The sequence below is a fragment of the Bison bison genome, unplaced genomic scaffold (assembly GCF_000754665.1).
Source record: "Bison bison bison isolate TAMUID 2011002044 unplaced genomic scaffold, Bison_UMD1.0 scf7180017864034, whole genome shotgun sequence".
NCBI lineage: Eukaryota > Metazoa > Chordata > Mammalia > Artiodactyla > Bovidae > Bison > Bison bison.
Genome location: NW_011494606.1, coordinates 6,482,462 through 6,502,670, shown reverse-complemented (window position 1 = coordinate 6,502,670; position 20,209 = coordinate 6,482,462). Strand labels below are relative to the sequence as shown.

At 39.8% G+C, this 20,209-nt stretch overlaps 1 protein-coding gene across 3 annotated transcripts in view; it reads right to left on the bottom strand.

The window, feature by feature from the left end:
- VWA9 (von Willebrand factor A domain containing 9) overlaps positions 1–15,545 on the bottom strand; it is a 39,606-nt gene extending 24,061 nt beyond the window's left edge. For 2 of the 3 annotated variants that reach the window (XM_010834556.1, XM_010834554.1), the window contains exons 1-7: positions 15,045–15,545; positions 10,824–11,098; positions 9,351–9,458; positions 5,625–5,780; positions 4,201–4,319; positions 3,622–3,764; positions 428–520 (exon numbers count right to left, since the gene is read on the bottom strand). In XM_010834556.1, the coding sequence (XP_010832858.1) occupies positions 428–520; positions 3,622–3,764; positions 4,201–4,319; positions 5,625–5,780; positions 9,351–9,458; positions 10,824–11,045 (841 nt within the window). In that variant the 5' untranslated portion in view covers positions 11,046–11,098; positions 15,045–15,545. The remainder of the gene's footprint in view (positions 1–427; positions 521–3,621; positions 3,765–4,200; positions 4,320–5,624; positions 5,781–9,350; positions 9,459–10,823; positions 11,099–15,044) is intronic. The other variant, XM_010834555.1, reaches the window with a different exon arrangement.
- Positions 15,546–20,209: the final 4,664 nt, after the last annotated feature.

Here is a 20,209-nt window from a genome sequence, read left to right as displayed (position 1 = left end):
CTGAGTATGTGCTATGTACTAAGCACCAGTAGAGAACAGGTGCAGTTTCTCCTGTTATAAAGCTACATTCCATGTTCATCAGGCAACTTTCTAAGAACTACTTTGGTTTCCCCAGCATGATCCCACAGGGAAAGACAGAGCCCTAGATGAGGAACTAAGCAAGCATTCTCATCTCTAAAGAGGACTTCCACTGTAAATCAACAAAGCAGCACACAGTAAATCGTGTCACATGCTTTCCACAGTTATAAAGCAGCAGAATTAGTTTTTAATATATTAGGCAACATTCCATTTTTTAAAAAATCCAACCCAGTAAATACTCCTTTCCCCAAAACTCTTCAAAATGGGCTATTCTACTACCCAACATTTAAGAATAACTTTAGATAATAAGATACTTCATATGTATCACTGGAATAAGAAGAGAACTCACCTTTGTTAAGTGCTATAGGTAGGACCAGATGTCTGGACAGAACTGGGGGACTTGAAATATCTGCTATATCAATAAATCCCACTATTTCCAAATCTGAAAAGAAGGAATCAACATAGAATTAATTCATGACAAACAATAAATGTTGGAGATGATGTGGAAAGAAGGAAACCCTCCTACATTGTTGGTGGGAACGTAAACTGGTACAGCCAATACTGTTCTCTATGGACAACAGTACGGAAGTTCCTTAAAACCTGAAAATAGAGCTACCACATGACCCAGCAACCCCAATCCTGGGCATATATCCGGAGAAAACCACAACTTGAAAGGTTGCATGCACCCTGATGTTTACTGCAGCACTACTTAGCCAGGACATGGAAATGTCCATTGACAGAGGAATGGATAAAGAAGATGTGGTACATAAATGCAATGGAATATCACTCAGCCATAAAAAGGAATGGAATAATGCCATCCGTAGCAATATGGATGGACCTAGAGATTGTTGCACAGAGTGAAGTAAGTCAGAAAGAGAAAGACAAATATCATATAATGTTGCTCATATGTGGAATCTAGAAAAATGTCATAGATGAACTTACTTGCAAGCAGAAATAGAATCACAGATGTACAAAACAAACTTATGGTTACCAAAGGGGGAATTGGTGGTGGGATGAACTGGGAGACTGGGATTGATATATACACACATTGAGACTGTACACAAAATAGGTAACTAATGAGAAGCTACTGTACAGCACAGGGAACTCTACTCAATGCTCTGTGGTGACCTAAATGGAAAGGAAATCTAAAATAGAGGAGTGTTTATATATATATTATATATATATATGTGTGTGTGTGTATATCTGATTCACTTTGCTGTACAGCAGAAACTAACACAACATTGTAAAGCAATTATACTCCAATAAAAATTAATTCATCTTATGGGAAGGTACATTATTTTCTATGTACTGGATTTCATAAACACTGTGTGTTTAGTTGGGGAATTCAAATATAATGACTAGGAAGGTTATTAGAAGTTTTTCTGAATGACTCTAGCACTTTGCATTTCAAGTAACTAAGAAAATAAGGATATCTGTCTATTTAATGGACTTAAGTTTTATGACAAATCAGCTAAACTTTTTATGAGGCTAGGTCCTCAGCCAAGGCAAAAGCTTAATGGCTGTCTCTTTGTAAAGGATGTTCTGGTCACCAGGGGGCGATATACACAAATATTTCCACGACAACTGAAAGCAGCCTGTATTTGGAGAGCAAGGCTATTGCATTAAAAATGCTTTCCCTGAGAGAAAGAAATACATGTTCTACAAAACCAGGATTGCAGTCTATATATGACAATGATTTCCTTGCTTTATAGAAACTGTATTAAAGATCAAAAGTATTTTTTGAAAATTTAAAATTAGTAAAAAAAAAAAAAAAAAGTTGAAACCCAAAGTACATTCTAAAAGTTTCTTTCTGATTATATAGATATTAGTATAAAAACTTAGAAAACACTAAAAACTGTAAAGAAGAAAAACAAAGTCACCCATTATTTTTAACTGGAAGAAGCCTTCATATTTCACTCATTCTCAAAACAATTTTTTTAAAAAGTCAGGATCATGGTGAGTATACCATACTTCTTATATTGAATAATCAGGAAATCTGATTCTCTGGACTTTTGGTGTCATTACTTTCTTTAGCTGATTAACAAATGAATTAGCATAAGCAGTTATATATATTTTTTCATTTGAGTAGAAAAAGGCCTATGTTTTAAAGTGGTTTAAATATAAGCTTTAACAAAAATCCTGGACTAAAAGTTTATATAACTTAGTCCATTAAATAAAAGACAATTATCCTTATTTTCTTAGTGACTTAAAATGCAAAGTATTAGAGCCATTTAGAGAAATTTCCAGTAACATTCTCAGTCATCGTATTTGATTTCCCCATGTAAACACTGCTTATGAAATCTGATACATAGAAAGTAAAGTGCTTCTTGAAAGAAAAGATCTATTGAAAGTTACTCATCCAAAAAAAGATGGGAGTCTAACTGGTTTGAAGGCAACAAAACATTTGGCACATTGCAGTCTAGTTGCAATGAAAGAGACGGATGCCCTACTTTCAGAGAGCTGGGAAAATAAAGGTCCAGAAAAGAAAAGAGCTTGTGCACAGCTTTTCCTTCAAAAACTCCTTAAAATCTATACATTTAAGAATGAAATGAATCTCCAGTTGTATTTAATTTTAATCATTTGGTGACTGAACAGCTACCTGGTGAATGTCTACGGAGCATGAGACAGTATGCCAGGCACAGAGGGCGATATGGTGACTAAAATAGTTGATGGTTCAACATGTACCCACCACTCAAGGAGTCCATCTGCCAATATCAGACAATTCTCTTCTCTACTACCCTAGTTACTTTAGATTCTTGGCTTTGCCAATCTAACCTAAGTATAGCACCGGCAACACGAGCCAGGTAGAAGTCATATACTTTGCTTTCTTTTAGTCATAAGCAGCAGGATTAGAGCGGTACGGTATATCAGAGCTGAGACCTGAGAGATTCCACTCACCTAGCCAATAAGAACTAGAGGAAGTGACTTGTCCAGGGTCACAGAGGAAGACTCACACAGACAAGTCTAGAAGCTAGCTCTTCATACATGACCTTAATAATGATGCTAGTCAGCCTCTGGTGGCTCAGAGGTTAGTGTCTGCCTCCCAGGTTCGATCCCTGGGTCGGGAAAATCCCCTGGAGAAGGAAATGGCAACCCACTCCAGTATTCTTGCCTGGAGAATCCCATCGACGGAGGAGCCTGGTAGGCTATAGTCCATGGGGTTGCAAAGAGTCAGACACGACTGAGCGACTTCAATTTCAAGCTTCTACAAAGCTTTCCATGCTTCTCTCCATGTGTGTCAAGTCAGTCTTACTATCTCTATTAAAGGACTACCTCAAGGATTTCAATGCTAGTGAATTTGGCTCTGGTTTTCAATCTCTAGTAATTTGTGGTTATAATCATCTAGGATTGGAGATTAATTCATGACGTCACCATGGAAGACCACTCATCTGCCAACCCTTAGGCAATGCACCCTTCCATCCAAAGTATACTGAGTATGTATTTCTCTTCAGCCCTCCTGGAGAGAGGAGAAGAAAATCAGAAGTTAGAAGAAAGTAAGGATAACAGAAGTACTAAGGAGGAAGTTTAAAAAAAAAAAGTTACCTGTATTAATGACTTTAGGGATAGGATCAATTTCCTCATCTATTACAAAAGGTTCTGGCCTGGGGAAGACTTGCACGTCAGCGGTGAGGTGGCCGCACTTGAGGACAGCATGGAAGGGTGTATATGCCAGATCTATCAGCTTTCTAGAATATGATGGTTATTTGTTATAGGAACAGTAGTATGACACATGTACTTTTTTCCAAGGAAATTTTTTTTAAGATGTCAAGTTTGTTTTCCCTTCAAGTTTATTCCAAAGCTATGATCTATCTGACCATTTGTGAAACAACAAAATCTGGTATTTTTGGTGAGGAAATTTCAGTTCTGAAAAGCCCAAAAGCAAGTTCATCTTTGTCAATGTAAGGAAGTTGGTAACTATAGGCATTATAGATTTAGATATGCTTAATTTAAAAGGGAGTAAACTTTTAAAAGTCACTACTATCAGTCATAATATCTGAAAAATGTGCAACTTGGGGAAAATGAAATGACACAATTAGAAATAGTAAACTAGATATTATTGTTTACTATCAAATTATAATAATAGATTGTAAGAAGGCAATAACGTTCAATGTGTATACTCACCCAAACATAGACTGTACATTTTTCAAGCACAGGGGACCATCAATAGTAAAAATCTGCCCTTCACCATTGTTTAAATCTATAAGACGTTCAAGGCAATCCAAGGAATCAGTGCTCTGAAGCTAGAAAGCAAAACGACCCTTTTCAGTTCAGTCGCTCAGTCGTGTCCGACTCTTTGCGACCCCATGAATTGCAGCACGCCAGCCCTCCCTGTCCATCACAAACTCCCGGAGTTCACTCAGACTAAAGTGGCATAAAATGAGACATTATTATCAACACACCAAGGTCACATAAGGGAGATGATTTTTTTTCTTTAATCAATGTGAGAAGGAAAACAATTTTGACTCAAAGTTGCCAAAGAGGAATGTTATAGAAAATTATACCAGTAGAGCTATTTCATTTCAAGTAGCTTTGCAATGATTCAGAGGTGACTGCAGCTAGTATTCACAGACCATCTTCCATTCCAAATGTTTCTAACATCTTTTGGTAAAAACCATCATTATCTATATTTTACAGATAGAAAAACTGAGATGAAGAAAAATTAAATAACTTTCCAAACTAAATGGAAAATCAGGAAGTGGAGTTTAATAAAACATTCATCAGAGTAATGTTACTTTACCAAAAAAAAAAAAAAGCATACTTCTGTCAACATTCCTAGCTTAATGGATGTTAAGAATTCCTAACTGAGGAAAACACTGACCACCAAAAAGAACATTTTGACTCTTCAGCATGTGAAGGATCTTTGTGGTAAGTAGGATGGATAACAACTCCTGCTATGTCTCTTGAGATAACACTGTGCTTTCAGAGAGCATTTGAGACAGAAAGTCTTTTCAAATATAATTAGTAATCTGTCTCAGCTGAAACAATGCAGGTCGGTGTGATAGTACAGGCATACCTCATTTATTGAGCTTCGCAGACACTGCTTTTTTTTTAAAACAAATTGAAGGTTTGTGACAAACCGGTGTCAAGCAATTTTATTGGCCCCATCTTTCCAACAGCATTTACTCACTTTGTCTCTGTGTCACATTCTGGTAATTCTCCCAATATTTCAAACCCTCCACAAGCAGAAAGATTACAACTCGCTGAAGGCTCAGATGATGGTTACCATTCTTTGGCAATAAAATATTTTAAAAATAAGGTATGTAGATTTTTTTTAGACTTAATGCTATTGTACACTTAACAGACTACAGTAAAGTATAAATAAAACTTTTATATGCACTTGGAAAGAAAGAAATTAATGCAAATCGCTTTATTGTGATTCCTGCTTCACTGCAATTCCCACTTTGTGGTGGTGGTCTGGAACATCCTGCAATATCTCTGAGGCATGCCTGTATACATAATGCAATATTACTGGAATATATTAAAAATTAAACTGAGTCCCAAAACATATCTAATCAAACTAAAAAGAACTTAGTACAAAGCATTACCTCCTCCAGATTCGCCATGCACATGATGTACAACTTAGATGGAAAAGGAAAAGGTAGTGGAAACCTGTTGCTCTCACCGCGTTGGTTGTGAGTAGCCAAGGAGTGCCGCAGAGACCCTCTACCGATGCCAAGACAGCCATCTGTCACCAGAACCACCTGTTTTCAAAGAGTGAGAGCAGCTTTGTCCATGAAATAACATATTTATTTAAGGCAGTCTCATTTGGCAATGTTTGCATTTCTCCCAAATTACATTTACACTGAAAAATGTACCTTTGCAGGGATACAAGCAAAGATGTGAATAAATCTCAGTAACATTTTGTCGAGTGAAAGATTACACACATTTTATGATTCTATACATATATATATGTGAAGTTCTAGAACAGGTGAAACAAAACTAAGATAAATCAAATAGGGAATGTAGGGAGATACTGGGTAGGAAGGGGCATGAGGAAACTGCAGGGTAATGGAAATGTTCTATAGCTTGACTGGAAGAGCAGTTACATAGGTGTATACATTTGTTAAAACTCAATAAACTGTACACTTAAGATCTATGGATTTTACTATATTTTACCTAATTAAACCTTTAAAGAAAAGCACCTACCTGTGAACACTTAAAAAAAGGACAAAACCACTCATAACCAATTCTTGCTTAACTGTATTAAAACTAGAATCCTACTTCTCAGACGAGGAGTTGGCACCTAAGGCGCTGCTGTCAAAAATGGAATAAGGATTTACATGTGTCCTTAGGAGGTATCAGCACAGAAGTCTGAAGACTGATTCGTGACACTTTATTTTCAAAGATGACAAACTTTATCTACCCCTGGTCAACTAAAATGACAACTCCTTTAAACATGTATTTATTTACCATATATAGACATGACTTTTAAAATGCATTATTTAAAAACTATTTATTTATTGGCTGCGCTGGGTCTTTGTTGCTGTGTGGGCTTTCTCTAGTTGTGGCGAGCAGGGGCTTCCCTTGCTGCAGAGCACAGGTTCTAGGTGTGAGTGCTTCAGTAGTTGTGGCACATGGGCCTGGTTGCTCAATGGCATGTGGGATGTTCCCAGACCAGGGATTGAACCAGTGTCCCCTGCACTGGCAGGGGAATTCTTATCCACTGTACTACCAGTGTGTATGTGCGCTCAGTCGTGTTAGACTCTGTGACCCCATGGACTGTAACCTGCCAGGCTCCTCTGTCCATGCAGTTTTCCAGGCAAGAACACTGGAGTGGGTTGCCATTCCCTCTTCCAGGGGATCTTTCAAACCTAGGGATTGAACCCACATCTCTTATGTCTCCTACATTGGCAGGTGGATTCTTCACCAACTGCACCACCTGGGAAGTCCTGAAATGCATTCTTAATCAACCTATAATGTTTAAAAGACTTCAAAACATACTAACAATGAAGGTTAGTTACAGATCATTTTCATTTTTCTCATTGCTTCCAAGTGATCTTGTGCAGGGTGGACTTTGCAAGCAATCCAGAGGAGGATTGTTTTTGCTCGAGGATTGTTTTTGCTCTCTAACCTAGTCTAGTAACTTGACAATAATAGGCCAGTAAGGCAGTATTAGGTGGTTGTACCATGTGAAGCGCCAAGATTCACATGTGCATGCATGCACATTCACTTATGTCTGACTCTTTACAACACCAAGGACTGTAGCCTGCCAAGCTCCCCTGTCCATGGGATTCTCCAGGCAAGAATACTGAAGTGAGTTGCCATTTCCTCCTCCAGGGGATCTTCCCTACCCAGGGATCGAACCCAGGTCTTCTGCATTGGCAGGATTCTTTACCACTGAGGCACCTGGGAAGCCCCTCAAGACTGGCACTTACTTCTAAAGCCCAAAAATGCTTAATAGAGGTCCCCTGGAGAGATGTCATCTCTTGGGAAGGCAGGCAACGCATATCCCTCTTTCAAGTACCAACAGCTGCTACCTAATTATTTACTTCCGCCACTAGCTTTTTCAGATGCTGTGTGATAATGAAATATTTTTTGTAATGTCCAAATGAAACAGACTTTACTCTAATGGACTATGTCTAACGAAGACGTAGTCCAGCTTTCTAAAAATTTGGCTAAAAATATTCCATATTAAAACAAATCCATTTGATAGTAACTGATTATAAAAAACAATCACTAATAACTTCCACTGTGGTTTGGACCTGCTTCACCCCAAAACTCACCAAGCAAGTCTAAGTGGATCCAGGCCCAGCTCCTTGCCCTCAGGGTACAGTATATCTCAAATTCAGATTCCTCCTTTTTGCAAAGGAAGAAGAAAACATTAAAAGGCAGAAGTCTGCATGGTGCATAAGGTCTGGCTCTTACATACTTTCTGAGTTTCTTCAAACACTGAAGAAGTAGCAAATGAAACTGTGTTATCTGCTAGCTTTCAGTTCGGAGGGTATTAACAACAAAACTTTACTTTTCATTATAGTTAGGAAGTTAGATAGTCTGTAATGTACCAAATAATTATGAAGTAAGGTGCCAAAGATTTTTATTTCTGAAAAGAAATAAAATGTATTTATTGGCTTTTTTAGCAAGTGTCCACTAAAGTGATCTGATTTTAACCTTATTGTAGTAGGTCAGGGTCTTCACCAACTCATGACATCATACTCTATCAACAGGATGGTTTTACAGCAAGAAAAGAGAAAAAAGCTTAAAAAAAAAAAGCTGGGTTTACCAAGATACAATTTACATGCAGTAAAATTCACCCTTATTTGTATATAGTTCTACGAGTTCCAACAAGTGCATTCAGCGATGTAACCACTTTTACGATCAAGATACAGACCGGTTCCATCACTTCTCATATTCCTTCATGCTTTACTTAGGTCAACCCCTAATCTTTCCAATTGTAGATTGGGGTAGATTTTACACTATAGGCAGCTACAATCTTATATTTATTTAAAAAACAAATATCACTGATGCTGCTGACACTACTGAGGAATTCTGTATTTGACCCTATAGAAAAAATCATATACTATGGGCCACTGACTATTTCTATAAGCAAAGTTTACTGGAACAGAAACACATTCATTTATTTACTTAATATATATGGCTGTTTCTATGCTACAACAGAGCTGAGGAGCTGCCACAGACCTGCAAAGGCTAAAATACAGAAAGTTTCCTGACTCCTGTTGTAGACTATTATGATTTTCCTTGTGGCAACTTTACTGTTTTCTCCTTTAAAATAAACCACTTCTCAAAGTACCTCTTTATGGCAAATGTTCAATTGCTACAACTCTGCTCTGATTTGATGCTAACGTAGACCTAATGTGGACTCACGGGAAAGGGCAACCGATTTTATAACATTGATATACCTCACTTTTTAGACGAGTCAATAGTTGAGAAGGTTAAAAGTGTGCTGAATAAATGCTACACTGGAATAATGCAGACAGACTATATTGTACAGATGTTTACAATTCTATCACTCAGAATTATAATCATCCCTTCCAGAGAGTGTTCTAAAATTCCACTGCGAGCCCTCTATATTTTATACAAATACCAGCTTTCAATAAGTCAATTTACTAGGAAGATGCTTTCCTTAATGCATAATTGTGCTGCTTTCTGAGTATACTGGTGTCGATTTGGTGTCTTCTTTTAAAAGATACCAATAGCATACAAGATAGTTTGTGGGAATTACAATGCATGCTGTGTTACAGCCTGAAGAAAACTGAAGCACCTCAGTGGTTAATGCTTTTAACTTAAGGCAAAGAAAAGAATTAAGCTTTTACCTGACAAGGAATTGCACCACCCCATTCTTGCTGAACGATATTGCAAACACCAACTAATGCAGACTCCAAGCAGGTTTTATCATAATCATCCATATTACTTAGTGCTTCCTGATTGAATGAAAGATAAAATTGTTCATTATTCTTTATTGTTTTCATTTGTTACTAGAAAAAAACATAAACTGTTCAAAGCATGAATGTCACACAGGGGGACATTGCATTTCCGAGAGCCCAAAGTACACTTTCTTAAAGAAAATTGGTAAAACAGACTTCCTCAACTGTAAAGGATGGTAAAAAAGAGCTTCCCTTTATTTTGTTCTCTCATCAGGTGAGACTGAATAGCCCATCAAGTTCATATTTTTGTAAATGATCTTGACAGAATAGTTAAAATGAAAAATGTTTAAGCACATCAACAAAAATAATGCAAAACTTACTGAATACTATCACCACCTTAGGCATTTTACATGCATTTAATCATGATAACATCCTATAAGGTGTAGATGATTAACCTATTTTTAAAGTAAGGAAACTAAGGTACAAAATGAGTAGTAATTTTCCCAGGTCTTATGCCCACGTGGCAGAATCTAGATCTGAACCCAGTCAGTCAGACTCTAAGACTCCTGGTCTTAATCATCACTCTGCACTATCTATATAGCAACTCTTTACATTTCACACTACTAAACATCCAAGGTCCTCAGTTTACTTACTTATAAGAAATTCGGTGCAATGAAAAAAAAACAAACAAACTTTGAGTCACTTTTAAAAAAAGTGAGATAATAAGTGATTTAACAAAATTTTATTACTTATATTTAAAAAGCAAACTACACTGATCCTGATTTTCTAAACTGCCTAGCAATTATTAAATTGTTCATTTTAATTCCACAAACACTGACTGCTGCTCCCTATCCGCAAGGAACTGTGCGAGGCATTGTTGGAAATATTAATAATTTAGAGATGCTGCCAGAAAGTAAATTCTTTGGCATATCACAGACAAACCTTTGGAAGATAACACTGATCAATCAAAGTTTTAAAATGAGGATTTCTTGGCATCTGTAAATCAAAGGCTATTTGTTGGGGAGGAAATATACTCCTGAATTACTCTAGAATGAAGGCTTTTGTAAGGGCTATTTTTCATCTCAAGTTTATAAAAAAGTAGAAAATAGTAGTGTTGAACCTAAAGATCTTGAACCTCAGGGAACAAGGCACTACATTCTGAGATGCTCCCCTCCCACAGAGAATTTCAGAAAACCAAGAGAGGTGACTATGGCAACAACTCACAGCTCTAACTCAGAGCTCTAACAAAGGCTGAGGGCCTACTGGTTATAATCCTTGTTTTATAGTTATATTCAAAATAGTATACTCAGAGACTTATCATTAAGCAATTCCAGTTATAAATATTCAGTGCAGTATGATAACACTGCTTTCCTTCCTATAAATTTGGGCCCTGTACATATAATAACTCATTTCTTTTAGTACCTGTAGGGTGTTATAATCTCTTGTGAAGGGAACCATCAACTCCCAGAGGGATGAAAAAACCACCAGAGCTGTAAACTCAAGCTTGTAATTTGTGGCCATGTGCTCAAACAGCATTGTCAAACCATGGGCTGCCAGGTGCTTGCGCTGATATTCCTCGGACCCCTCGACAGACACAGGTCGGGTCATGGAAAGAGATACGTCCATTACCACCACTGTAGGCATGATGAAAGCGATCCCGGTATTCCCAATCCGAATAGAGAAGCTATAGAGAAATGCTTCAGAAAACAAACATGATTAGGTCTTTCATGTCATGGAAAAAAATGTGTGTTTTTCATCACGTGTGTGTGTGTTAGTCGCTCAGTCATGTCTGACTATTTGCAACTTTGTGGACCTGTCAGGCTCCTCTGTCCATGGAATTCTCCAGGCAATAATCTGGAGTGGGTTGCCATTTTCTTCTCCAGGGGATCTTCCCAATACAGGGATCGAACCTGGGTCTCCTGTGTTGCAGGCAGATTCTTTACTTTTCATCATAATTTTAACCAAACTTGCTAGAAATAATTGAAGGCAAACCCCATTAAGTTGAGGTAAGGGCAAATCTGCAGGGACGTCAGAGTAAGGGAAGCAAGCAGCTTCCCTGCTCTAGGTCCTCTGTATGAGGACCACTCCCAGAATCACCCACTAAATGGCCATAAATCAAGGAACATCTTAAGTTTCCTCTAGTAAAAATAAAATAAACAAAATATTAAATTCAAGTAGCCCCTGAGTTGAAGATTTTCAAATGTCATACAACTTAAAATAACAAACATTTCTACATGACCTCTCCAACACTTAATTTACTAAAGAACCTTTCTAGTCGTTCTAGACATTTCTAGACGTTTCTAGAACATTTCTAGTTGTGGTGTTTTTTGACAATCAACCATTTTTGGGGGCACCATCACTATCCTACTCAATACAGCAGTACTTGGGCAAATGTTTTCTGAATTATCTCGTTGCTTGATGTCCTCATTAAAAAAACTGAATGCAAAATATACAGTGAAAGGGCTAGAAAAGTTATAGTCCAAACTAGACAAAGCAGGAAATCATTAAGCATGGCAGAAGCAACCAATTGCCTCAGCAGTACTCATTATAGACACACCAGCAACGGTGTTTTAAATATGAAAGAAAAGAACAAAACGAAAGAATACGTATGACAGGGGGCTTCCCTGGTGGTTCTAGTGTTAAAGAATCCTCCTGCCAATGCAGGGGGACATGGGTTTGATCCCTGGTCTGGGAAGATGCCACATGCCCAGGGGCGACTAAGCCCATGCACTGCAGCTACTGAGCTGCAACTGCTGAGCCCATCGCAACTAGAGAAAGCCTGTGTAAAAAAGCAACAAAGACCCAGGACAGCCAACAATAAAGAAATAAAATAATAATAATAAAAAAGGATATGTGAGACAGCTGGCATTATCTCAGGAAACTGTATGAAAGCCAAAATGGAAAAAGGGAAAACAAAAAGCTCTTTAAAGTTATGAATTGAGAATCAGTATGAAGAAAACATTTCTGTACTCAGAAGTAGAAAAGTTTACAGATATATAGACCTGCTCTTGATGCTGCTACTCTATTATTAAGAAAACTACAGTCCAGTCACACAGTGAAATATCATATAGTTATAAATAAATGACACATGTCAAAATCAGACATATTTATATAAAGTATCAGCAACTGAGAAAAGCAGGTCATAGGACTATATGTATACACCAATTACAACTTCATAAAAATCATACTGCATATATTCAATTAGAAAAGTCTCAAGATGGACATAAATAAGTTAGAAATTTAATGTTCACTAATTTCTTTTTTTGGAACTTACTTCAAAACACTGCGTGTTTTAGTACAGTGTCCAAATGCAAATATGTGATATTCTCAAATTCTATTTGTAAAAAGGCTGTTGGGAATTCAGGGCTCACAAAATTAGGGCTCACAAAAACAATGTTATAAAGGGGGATCAGGGGCTCAGGTTAAGTAGGGAAGCCTTTTTACCACATAATGGCCTAGATACATTTCAAATACAGTGACGCCTCATGCATTCAATATCAATAAAGACTAAAAGAGATTACTCCTTCAGACTCAGAATTCCAAAATGTGTAACCATTTTGGTAGAAAAAATTAAAATGTGCATCCATAATCTGTGCCTCATTAAATAGTGTGCTAAACATAATTCATTCTGATTTAGCATCACAACTATAAACATGAATACTGCCCAGCGCATTGCTGCCCTGATGTTTTAATCTACACTACCATTCTTCCAAGTGTGTGCTGCAAAACACTGTCCTGGACGGATGCTCCAAGACAAATGAGTTCAGGGCTTATTAAAGATACTGAGGGCTTCCCTGGTGGCTCAGTGGTAAAGAATCCACCTGCCAAAGTGAGAGACATGGGTGCAAGCTCTGGTCTGGGCAGATCCCACACAACACGGAGCAACTAAGCTCGTGTGCTACAACTATTGAGCCTGTGCCCTAAAGCCAGGAACCGCAACTACTGAAGCCCATGTGCCCCAGAGTCTTGCTCTGCAACAAGAGAAGCCACCGCAATGAGAAGCCCCGGCACTGCAACAAAGGGGGCCCCCACTTGCTGCAACTAGAAAAAAGCCCACACAGTAACAAAGACCTAGCACAGCCAAAAATAAATAAGACACAGAAACTCTACAGCAAAGAATTCAGTTTAAGTTGCTAACTCTATATTTCCCATTTAATCCTTCTCTGATCATCAGTTAAGGTCCCATGGAACAAGTATTATGTAGAACAGACCCCGAAACATTGCCTTTTACTCAAGGGATCCATCCAGGCTGTTGTGTTTTGATGCCTCCTCTTTATAACTAATTTTTGGACCATCAATTTGCATTCTACTTGTCTCTGTAATCATCCTTCTTTTCAATTTTGGGCTTTTGGCGACTATGAGCTAGAAAGCCAGGTAATCCAGCTTGTTAAAACTGTGTCCAAAGTTAACAGGCTCAGAGTTTCTTTGAGAGTCAAATGCATGCACTGAGGTTTATCAACTGAGTACTATTTCATCTACTCATCTTTCCAGACCCTTTTTGGATCTCAGCTGTGTTATTCAAGAAGTGAGGTTCTGTGCAATCCTGGTTCAACTACACTACATTAGACCACAAGCTCAACAGGAGCAGGGGCAGTGTGAATTTTTGCCCATCAGTGTCTCTGAAGAACCTATCACATCAGAACCTCCCTCGTGGTCCAGTGGTTAAGATTCCCAGCTTCCACTGCAGGGGACCTGGGTTCAATCTCTGGTCAGGGAATTAAGATTCCACAGGCAATGTGGCAAAAAAAAAAAAAAAAGGAACAAAAGACTTTCCCACAATTGCCACATTGTATGTACTGGACAAAACTTGATAATTACTAGAGAACTACCTCTCAGCACCAGCTATAACATTAATTTTTGGCAAAACACATTAGAAATTTTAACTCTGCACACCAGAAACACACTTCCTCCTCTCCTCCTTCATGCAGAGGTATCAGGAACTTCTATGCCTCTGCCTACACAGAGTTTATCCACCTCCTATGGTATTCCCACTCAAGCATAGAGGCCTTCATGAAAGTTACTGAAAGTTGGGGATGAGCAGTACTGACCTCATCTCTTAGAATGAGAATGAGAATCAGGGGACACAGATTTAGATCATATATAAGAAAGCATTTCCATCCAGCTCATGAAATCTGCTGTAAATCTGCTGTAATGGGTGACCACAGCCTGCAGTCTTGCCTTCTAGAAGGCACCTCTGGAGCTGGCTCTTTCTTCTGACTGATGCGCATGTGTCCACCCCCAAACACACCTCCTTAACAAGAGCAGAGTCATAGGAAATCCATTCAGAACTCAGGTTGTAAGCACAGAAGTAAAAGATGGAAGTGAATATTCTTGAAGAATGGTTCACTCAAGCAGCCTAATCCTGATTAAAAGGAAAAAAATCCCTCCCCACACAGTCCAGCAATTCTGTGAAAACACGTTCTCTCTCTCGGGTTGATTCTTACCTTTCACCCCACCCCCACACTTGTCTTAAGTACTGTTTACAAACAATGCTTAAGACAACTGGTAGCCTTCTTTTCTCCAGAACAGTCTACTCTTGAGAAAAGCTCTTAGCCCCTTGATGTGGCCATCTCCATCAGCTACATATTTTTAATTCTTACCAGAAGGAGGCAATTAGTTTATTCATAAAGAACTGATTCTTACCGCTCTTAAGGCGTGATTCCACTCGAATTTCTAGGGATCCACTAACCTACTCTTAAGTTTCTCTGTTGGCCTGGCATCCCTTGCCCGGTTGAGTCCCCTCCACCTTTCTCAGTTACAACTTCACCTCTCAAGTGCCAACCTGGAAATACAGAACTCCTGCATTTGGATCGCGTCTGCTTCTGGTTGTGTTTTTACCTTAAAAATCACTCAAAAAATTTTGAGATCTAGAAGTCTCTCTTATGAGAAGAGGAGGCGAAGGGGGCCTGGGCAGGGGGCCGAAATGGTGTGCTTGTGCGGAGCTCCAGCGCCGCACAACGAAGAGAGGCGCAGAACTGGCACCCAGGCAGTAGAAAAGCCGGGCGTTGGCCCCGCGCTGTTCCCCGCCGCGGACCCCTTCTCCTGCAGCTCTAACAAGCAATCAAAAGCAGCCTAGGGACTCCGGCCTCCTCCACTGACCCCGTGCCCATCACCGACACAGTCCGTCCACAAAAACTTTCCGCCGGCTCGCAGCACCCGGAACTACAGGGCCGCGCGACGAAACGGAACTCAGCGCCCGGGATGCGCGAGGCGCTTGGGGCGGGGCTTTAAGGACTTTGTGGGCGGGGCGCTGATTCAGCCAGAAGCTACCCAGCGTCTCTCATCACAAAGGTTTTGCGACGACCGCCACCGACCCCTCTCCCCACAGGACCTCGACTTCGCCGGGCCCTGGGCTGTGACCGCCTCTTTTCTCTTTCCCCGTTCTCGGGCTGTTCCTTTTTTGTTTCTGGCCTTCTGCCCACCTGCCTCTCGTTGACGCGTGGGCCTCAGTTATCTGGGTAACCCCATGACCTGTTCACAGTCTGTCTCCTCACTCATGTGGGCCCGTTGGTGCACCAGCATGACCCTCACTGGTATTTGCCCCTCTTCCCCGTCCCTCTTCAGACCCCTCACTCATATCCTCTGTACCAGGTGACAGACCCCTCTTCCTACTCTTTTTAAAGTAATCCCTGCTTGAGTAGTGCCCATACTAAGCATACTGTGTATTTTTCGTAGTTGACGTGAGCCAATTTCCATATCAAGACTTTCCCTCTTGGTCTCCTCAGCCTAGATGCTCACTTTGTCCCTCGCACAGAGTCGGACATGACTGAAGCGACTTAGCAGCAGCAGCTTTTGAGGGAAGCAGGGAGAGGGTTCAGTCAGTTCCCTTGCCCTGGCCAAGGTCACTGCTGAGGATTTGCACTTAGGCTTTTCTGTGAGGCATCATGGGTCCTTGCCTACCTCACCTCTGGCAACCTGGGGTCCCTATAGCAGCCTTTGCCTCAGCGAGGTCTTTGAGGGGACAAGAAGAGACTTTCTTTCTAACCTCTTGGGAGCCAGGAAATGTCAGCTAGAGATATGCCTGAATGAATGCCAGCAAGCCCCTGGCTAGTTATGGTTCAAAGAACAATTCTGTACCACATAGGTTGCAAGTGGGAACAGAAAGGCATCTAGAAGGCTTTAGGCCTTTGCCTCCTTTTCTTCCGCTCTTCCCTGATGGGGTGTGGTAGGGGGTGGGTCACAGAGGGAGGATGTTTTGAACCAAACAACTGAGTCTGACTAGTCACAGTTTGTTCTGTGGGAGAGTGTGGGCTCCAGTTGCTATAGTTCTTTCCTGTCTCCTCCTTATATCAGAGGAGGCAGAGGACGGCACATCAGTCCATGGGCATGTCCCTGGCAGCATCAGGGGCCAGGGACAGACTGCCTTATTTGCTTCAGAACTCCTCTACCAGCTTGGCTGGTCCCACTATCTCAAGACTCAGTGCTTGAGCAGGCACTGGACTCTAGGTAAGTAAGGCTGCATCCTGATTACTTTGTTATAATTTAAAATTCTTTCCCTAGTTGGAGGCATGTGGCCAAGAACGTGTGGGTAAGGGAGTTGCTGAGTTACCCCTAATGTGTGACGACAGCCCTGTGCTCAGTTCCAGCTCAGTTCCATGGACTGATTCCTTACCTTACCCGGTACTAAAGATTGAATTTATTAGTTTGCTGTTGGGTAATCACATCTTCTGAATACAGGCTTTCAGAAAACCTGGGAAGCAAAAGGACAGTTGATTAAAATTGATGATGAAAGGTAGAACTATCAAGAGAACCATATCACTTGAGGCAACTGGTAAGGGCTTTTGTTTTTGTTTTTTAATTCTTAGTAGAATTCCATTAAACATCAAAAGGTTGTTCAGTGAATATAAAATCAGAGAACGTTAGCACAAAGAGTTAGAAGGTCGTAAAGGATATGTCTTTCAAGTCAGAGCAGGCTAATGAATTTGTTTTTCCCACTCAGGAGACCTTTAGCATTTGCATGTTTCCACACATACGTTAAAGGAAATCAATAAACAACTTCTTTTTGCATAATCTGTCATCCCCTTTATTTTTTCCTGCTTTGAAACAGTGGACCACTGTCACAGAGGCTTTGAAAGGCAGAGTGATTTGGTCCCCAGTCTGGCAGAGTAAAGGTTAGTGACAGAAATAACATGCTGCTCACAGAAGCCAGATATTGGGACTCAAGGGAGGTTCAGATACCCATCCAATCTCCTACAACACATGTTGAAATGTAGATTCTAAGGGCATGCTGACTGAATTGAAATTTCATGGATTGGTGCCTGAAATGTTCACTGTTAAGTTCCCAATATGATTTTTTCATCTACAGAGAGGAAAGGTAAGGAGTGAGTGAGGAAAAGGGGAAGAGAGAAAGTGAAGGGAAGGCAGTGAGTCCACATTCCTTTTCTGCTCTTCCCTCCCTTTCCATCTCCTAATCTGTCCTTTGCCCTATGTCTTCCTCCCTCCCTTCTCTAGTCTAGACCTTGTCCAGTGACAAATCATACTTCTAAGCTCCAGGCTATCTGCTTTCCCTCATCATCCCACCCTATTCCTCTATTTTCACCAAAGTAGAAGTCCGAAGAAATTCTAGATATGTCCCATTTGTCTTAATAATACTGAAGATGTTCAAACATAGACAAAGATGGGGAGCAGCATAATAAACCCCCACATACCCTTCACCCCGTTTCTACTATCAGCTCAATTCTCAGTCTTCTTTCATTTATACCCTACCCACTTCTCTCCAACATTTTGTTTTGATACAAATCACAGATTGCATAACATCTTATCCATAAATACTTTATTATGTATCCCTAAAAGAGAAGGCTTTTTTGATGAATAAACTTTATTTTTAGAGCACTTTTAGGTTCACAGCAAAATGGAGTGAAAGAACAGAGAGTTCTCATATCCTCTGTCTACCACACACAGCCTCCACCACTGTCAACGTCCCGGCACCAGAGTGATACATTTGTTATACTCTATGAACCTACACTGACACAGCATTATCACCCAAAGTCCGTAGTTTATTACAGGGTTCACTCTTGGTGCTGTACTTTCTGTGGGTTTTGACAAATGTATGGTGACATGTATCCAGCATTGTAGCATCATACAGAATAGTTTCACTGCTCTAAAAATCCTCTCTGCTCTTTTTATCCCTCCCTCTCCCATGACTTCCAGGAACCACTGATCCTTTTACTGTATTCATGGTTTTGCTTTTCCAGAATGTCATTTAGTTGGAATCATACAGTAAGTAGTCCTTTCAGTTTGGCTTCTTTTGCTTGATGATACACATTTAAAGTTCTTTCATGTCTGTTCATGGCTTGATAGCTCATTTCTTTTTTGTGCTATATGTTAATAATATTCCATTGTTTGGGTAAACCACAGTTTACTGAAGAATATCTTGGTTATTTCCAAGTTTTGGCAATGATCAGTAAAACTACTATAAACATCCTTGTGCGTGTTTTTCTGTGGGCAGAGGTTTTTTCAACTCAACTAGATAAATATCATGGAGAGAGATTGCTGGCTTGTATGGTAAACATATGTTTAGTTTTGTAAGAAACTGCCAAACTGTCCTTTGAAGTGATTGTACTATTATATATTCCTAGCAGCATTGGTGTGGAGAAGGCAATGGCACCCCACTCCAGAACTCTTGCCTGGAAAATCTCATGGACGGAGGAGCCTGGTGGGCTGCAGTCCATGGGGTCGCTGAGGGTCGGACACGACTGAGCGACTTCACTTTTACTTCCATGCATTGAAGAAGGAAATGGCAACCCACTCTAGTGTTTTTGCCTGGAGAATCCCAGGGATGGGGGAGCCTGGTGGGCTGCCATCTATGGGGTCGCACAGAGTCAGACAAGACTGAAGTGACTTAGCTTAGCTTAGCAGCATTGGTGGTGGTTCTGTTATATATTCCTGATGCTCTACCTTCTCACCAGCATTTGATGTTGTCAGTGTTCTGGATTTTGACTATAGTAATAGGTAAATAGTAGTATATCATTGTTGTTTTAATTTGTAGTTCCCTAGTGACATATGATGTTGAACATCTTGTCATGTGCTTACTTCCCCATCTGTATATCTAATTTGGTAAAGTGTTCAGGGGTTTTGCCCATTTTTTAATAAGATCATTTGCTTTCTTCTTGTTAAGTTTTAAGTGTTGTTTGTATATTTTGGATATATGTGTATGTGTTTGTGTGTGTGCTTAGTCGCTCAGTTGTGTCCAACTCTTTGTGACCCAGTGGACTGTAGGATTCTCAAGAAGAGTACTGGAGTGGGTTGCTGTGCCCTCCCCCAGGGGATCTTTCCAACCCAGGGATCGAACCCAAGTCTCCCGCATTGCAGGCAGATTCTTTACCATCTGAGCCACCAGGGAAGCCCTTATTTTGGATAATGGTCCCTTATCAGATATGTATTTTGCAGATATTTTCTCCCAATCTGACTTGTCTTCTCATTCTCTTGAAAGGGAGAGACTTAAGTCCATAACAATTACAGTACCATTATCACATTTAAAATAAGTAGCAGTAAACCCCTAGTTTCATCAAATACCTAGTCAACTTTCAAATATCCAGTTGACTCATAAATATCATAAGTTTTACTTTTTTACACTTTGGTTGTTTGAATTAGGATCCAAGTAACATCCAGACATTGCAATTTCTTCATATATGTCTAAAGTTTCTTAATCTGTAGGTTTATTCCTACATATCTTTCTTCCTTTGCAGTATATTTCATAAAGAAACTCTGATCTCCGTCTCAGTCCTCCTTCAGTCTTTTCTACAGCATTTGAGAAAACCACAAAGCTTTCTCAGTCTAAAATAATGGACTCATTGAAAAAACAAATA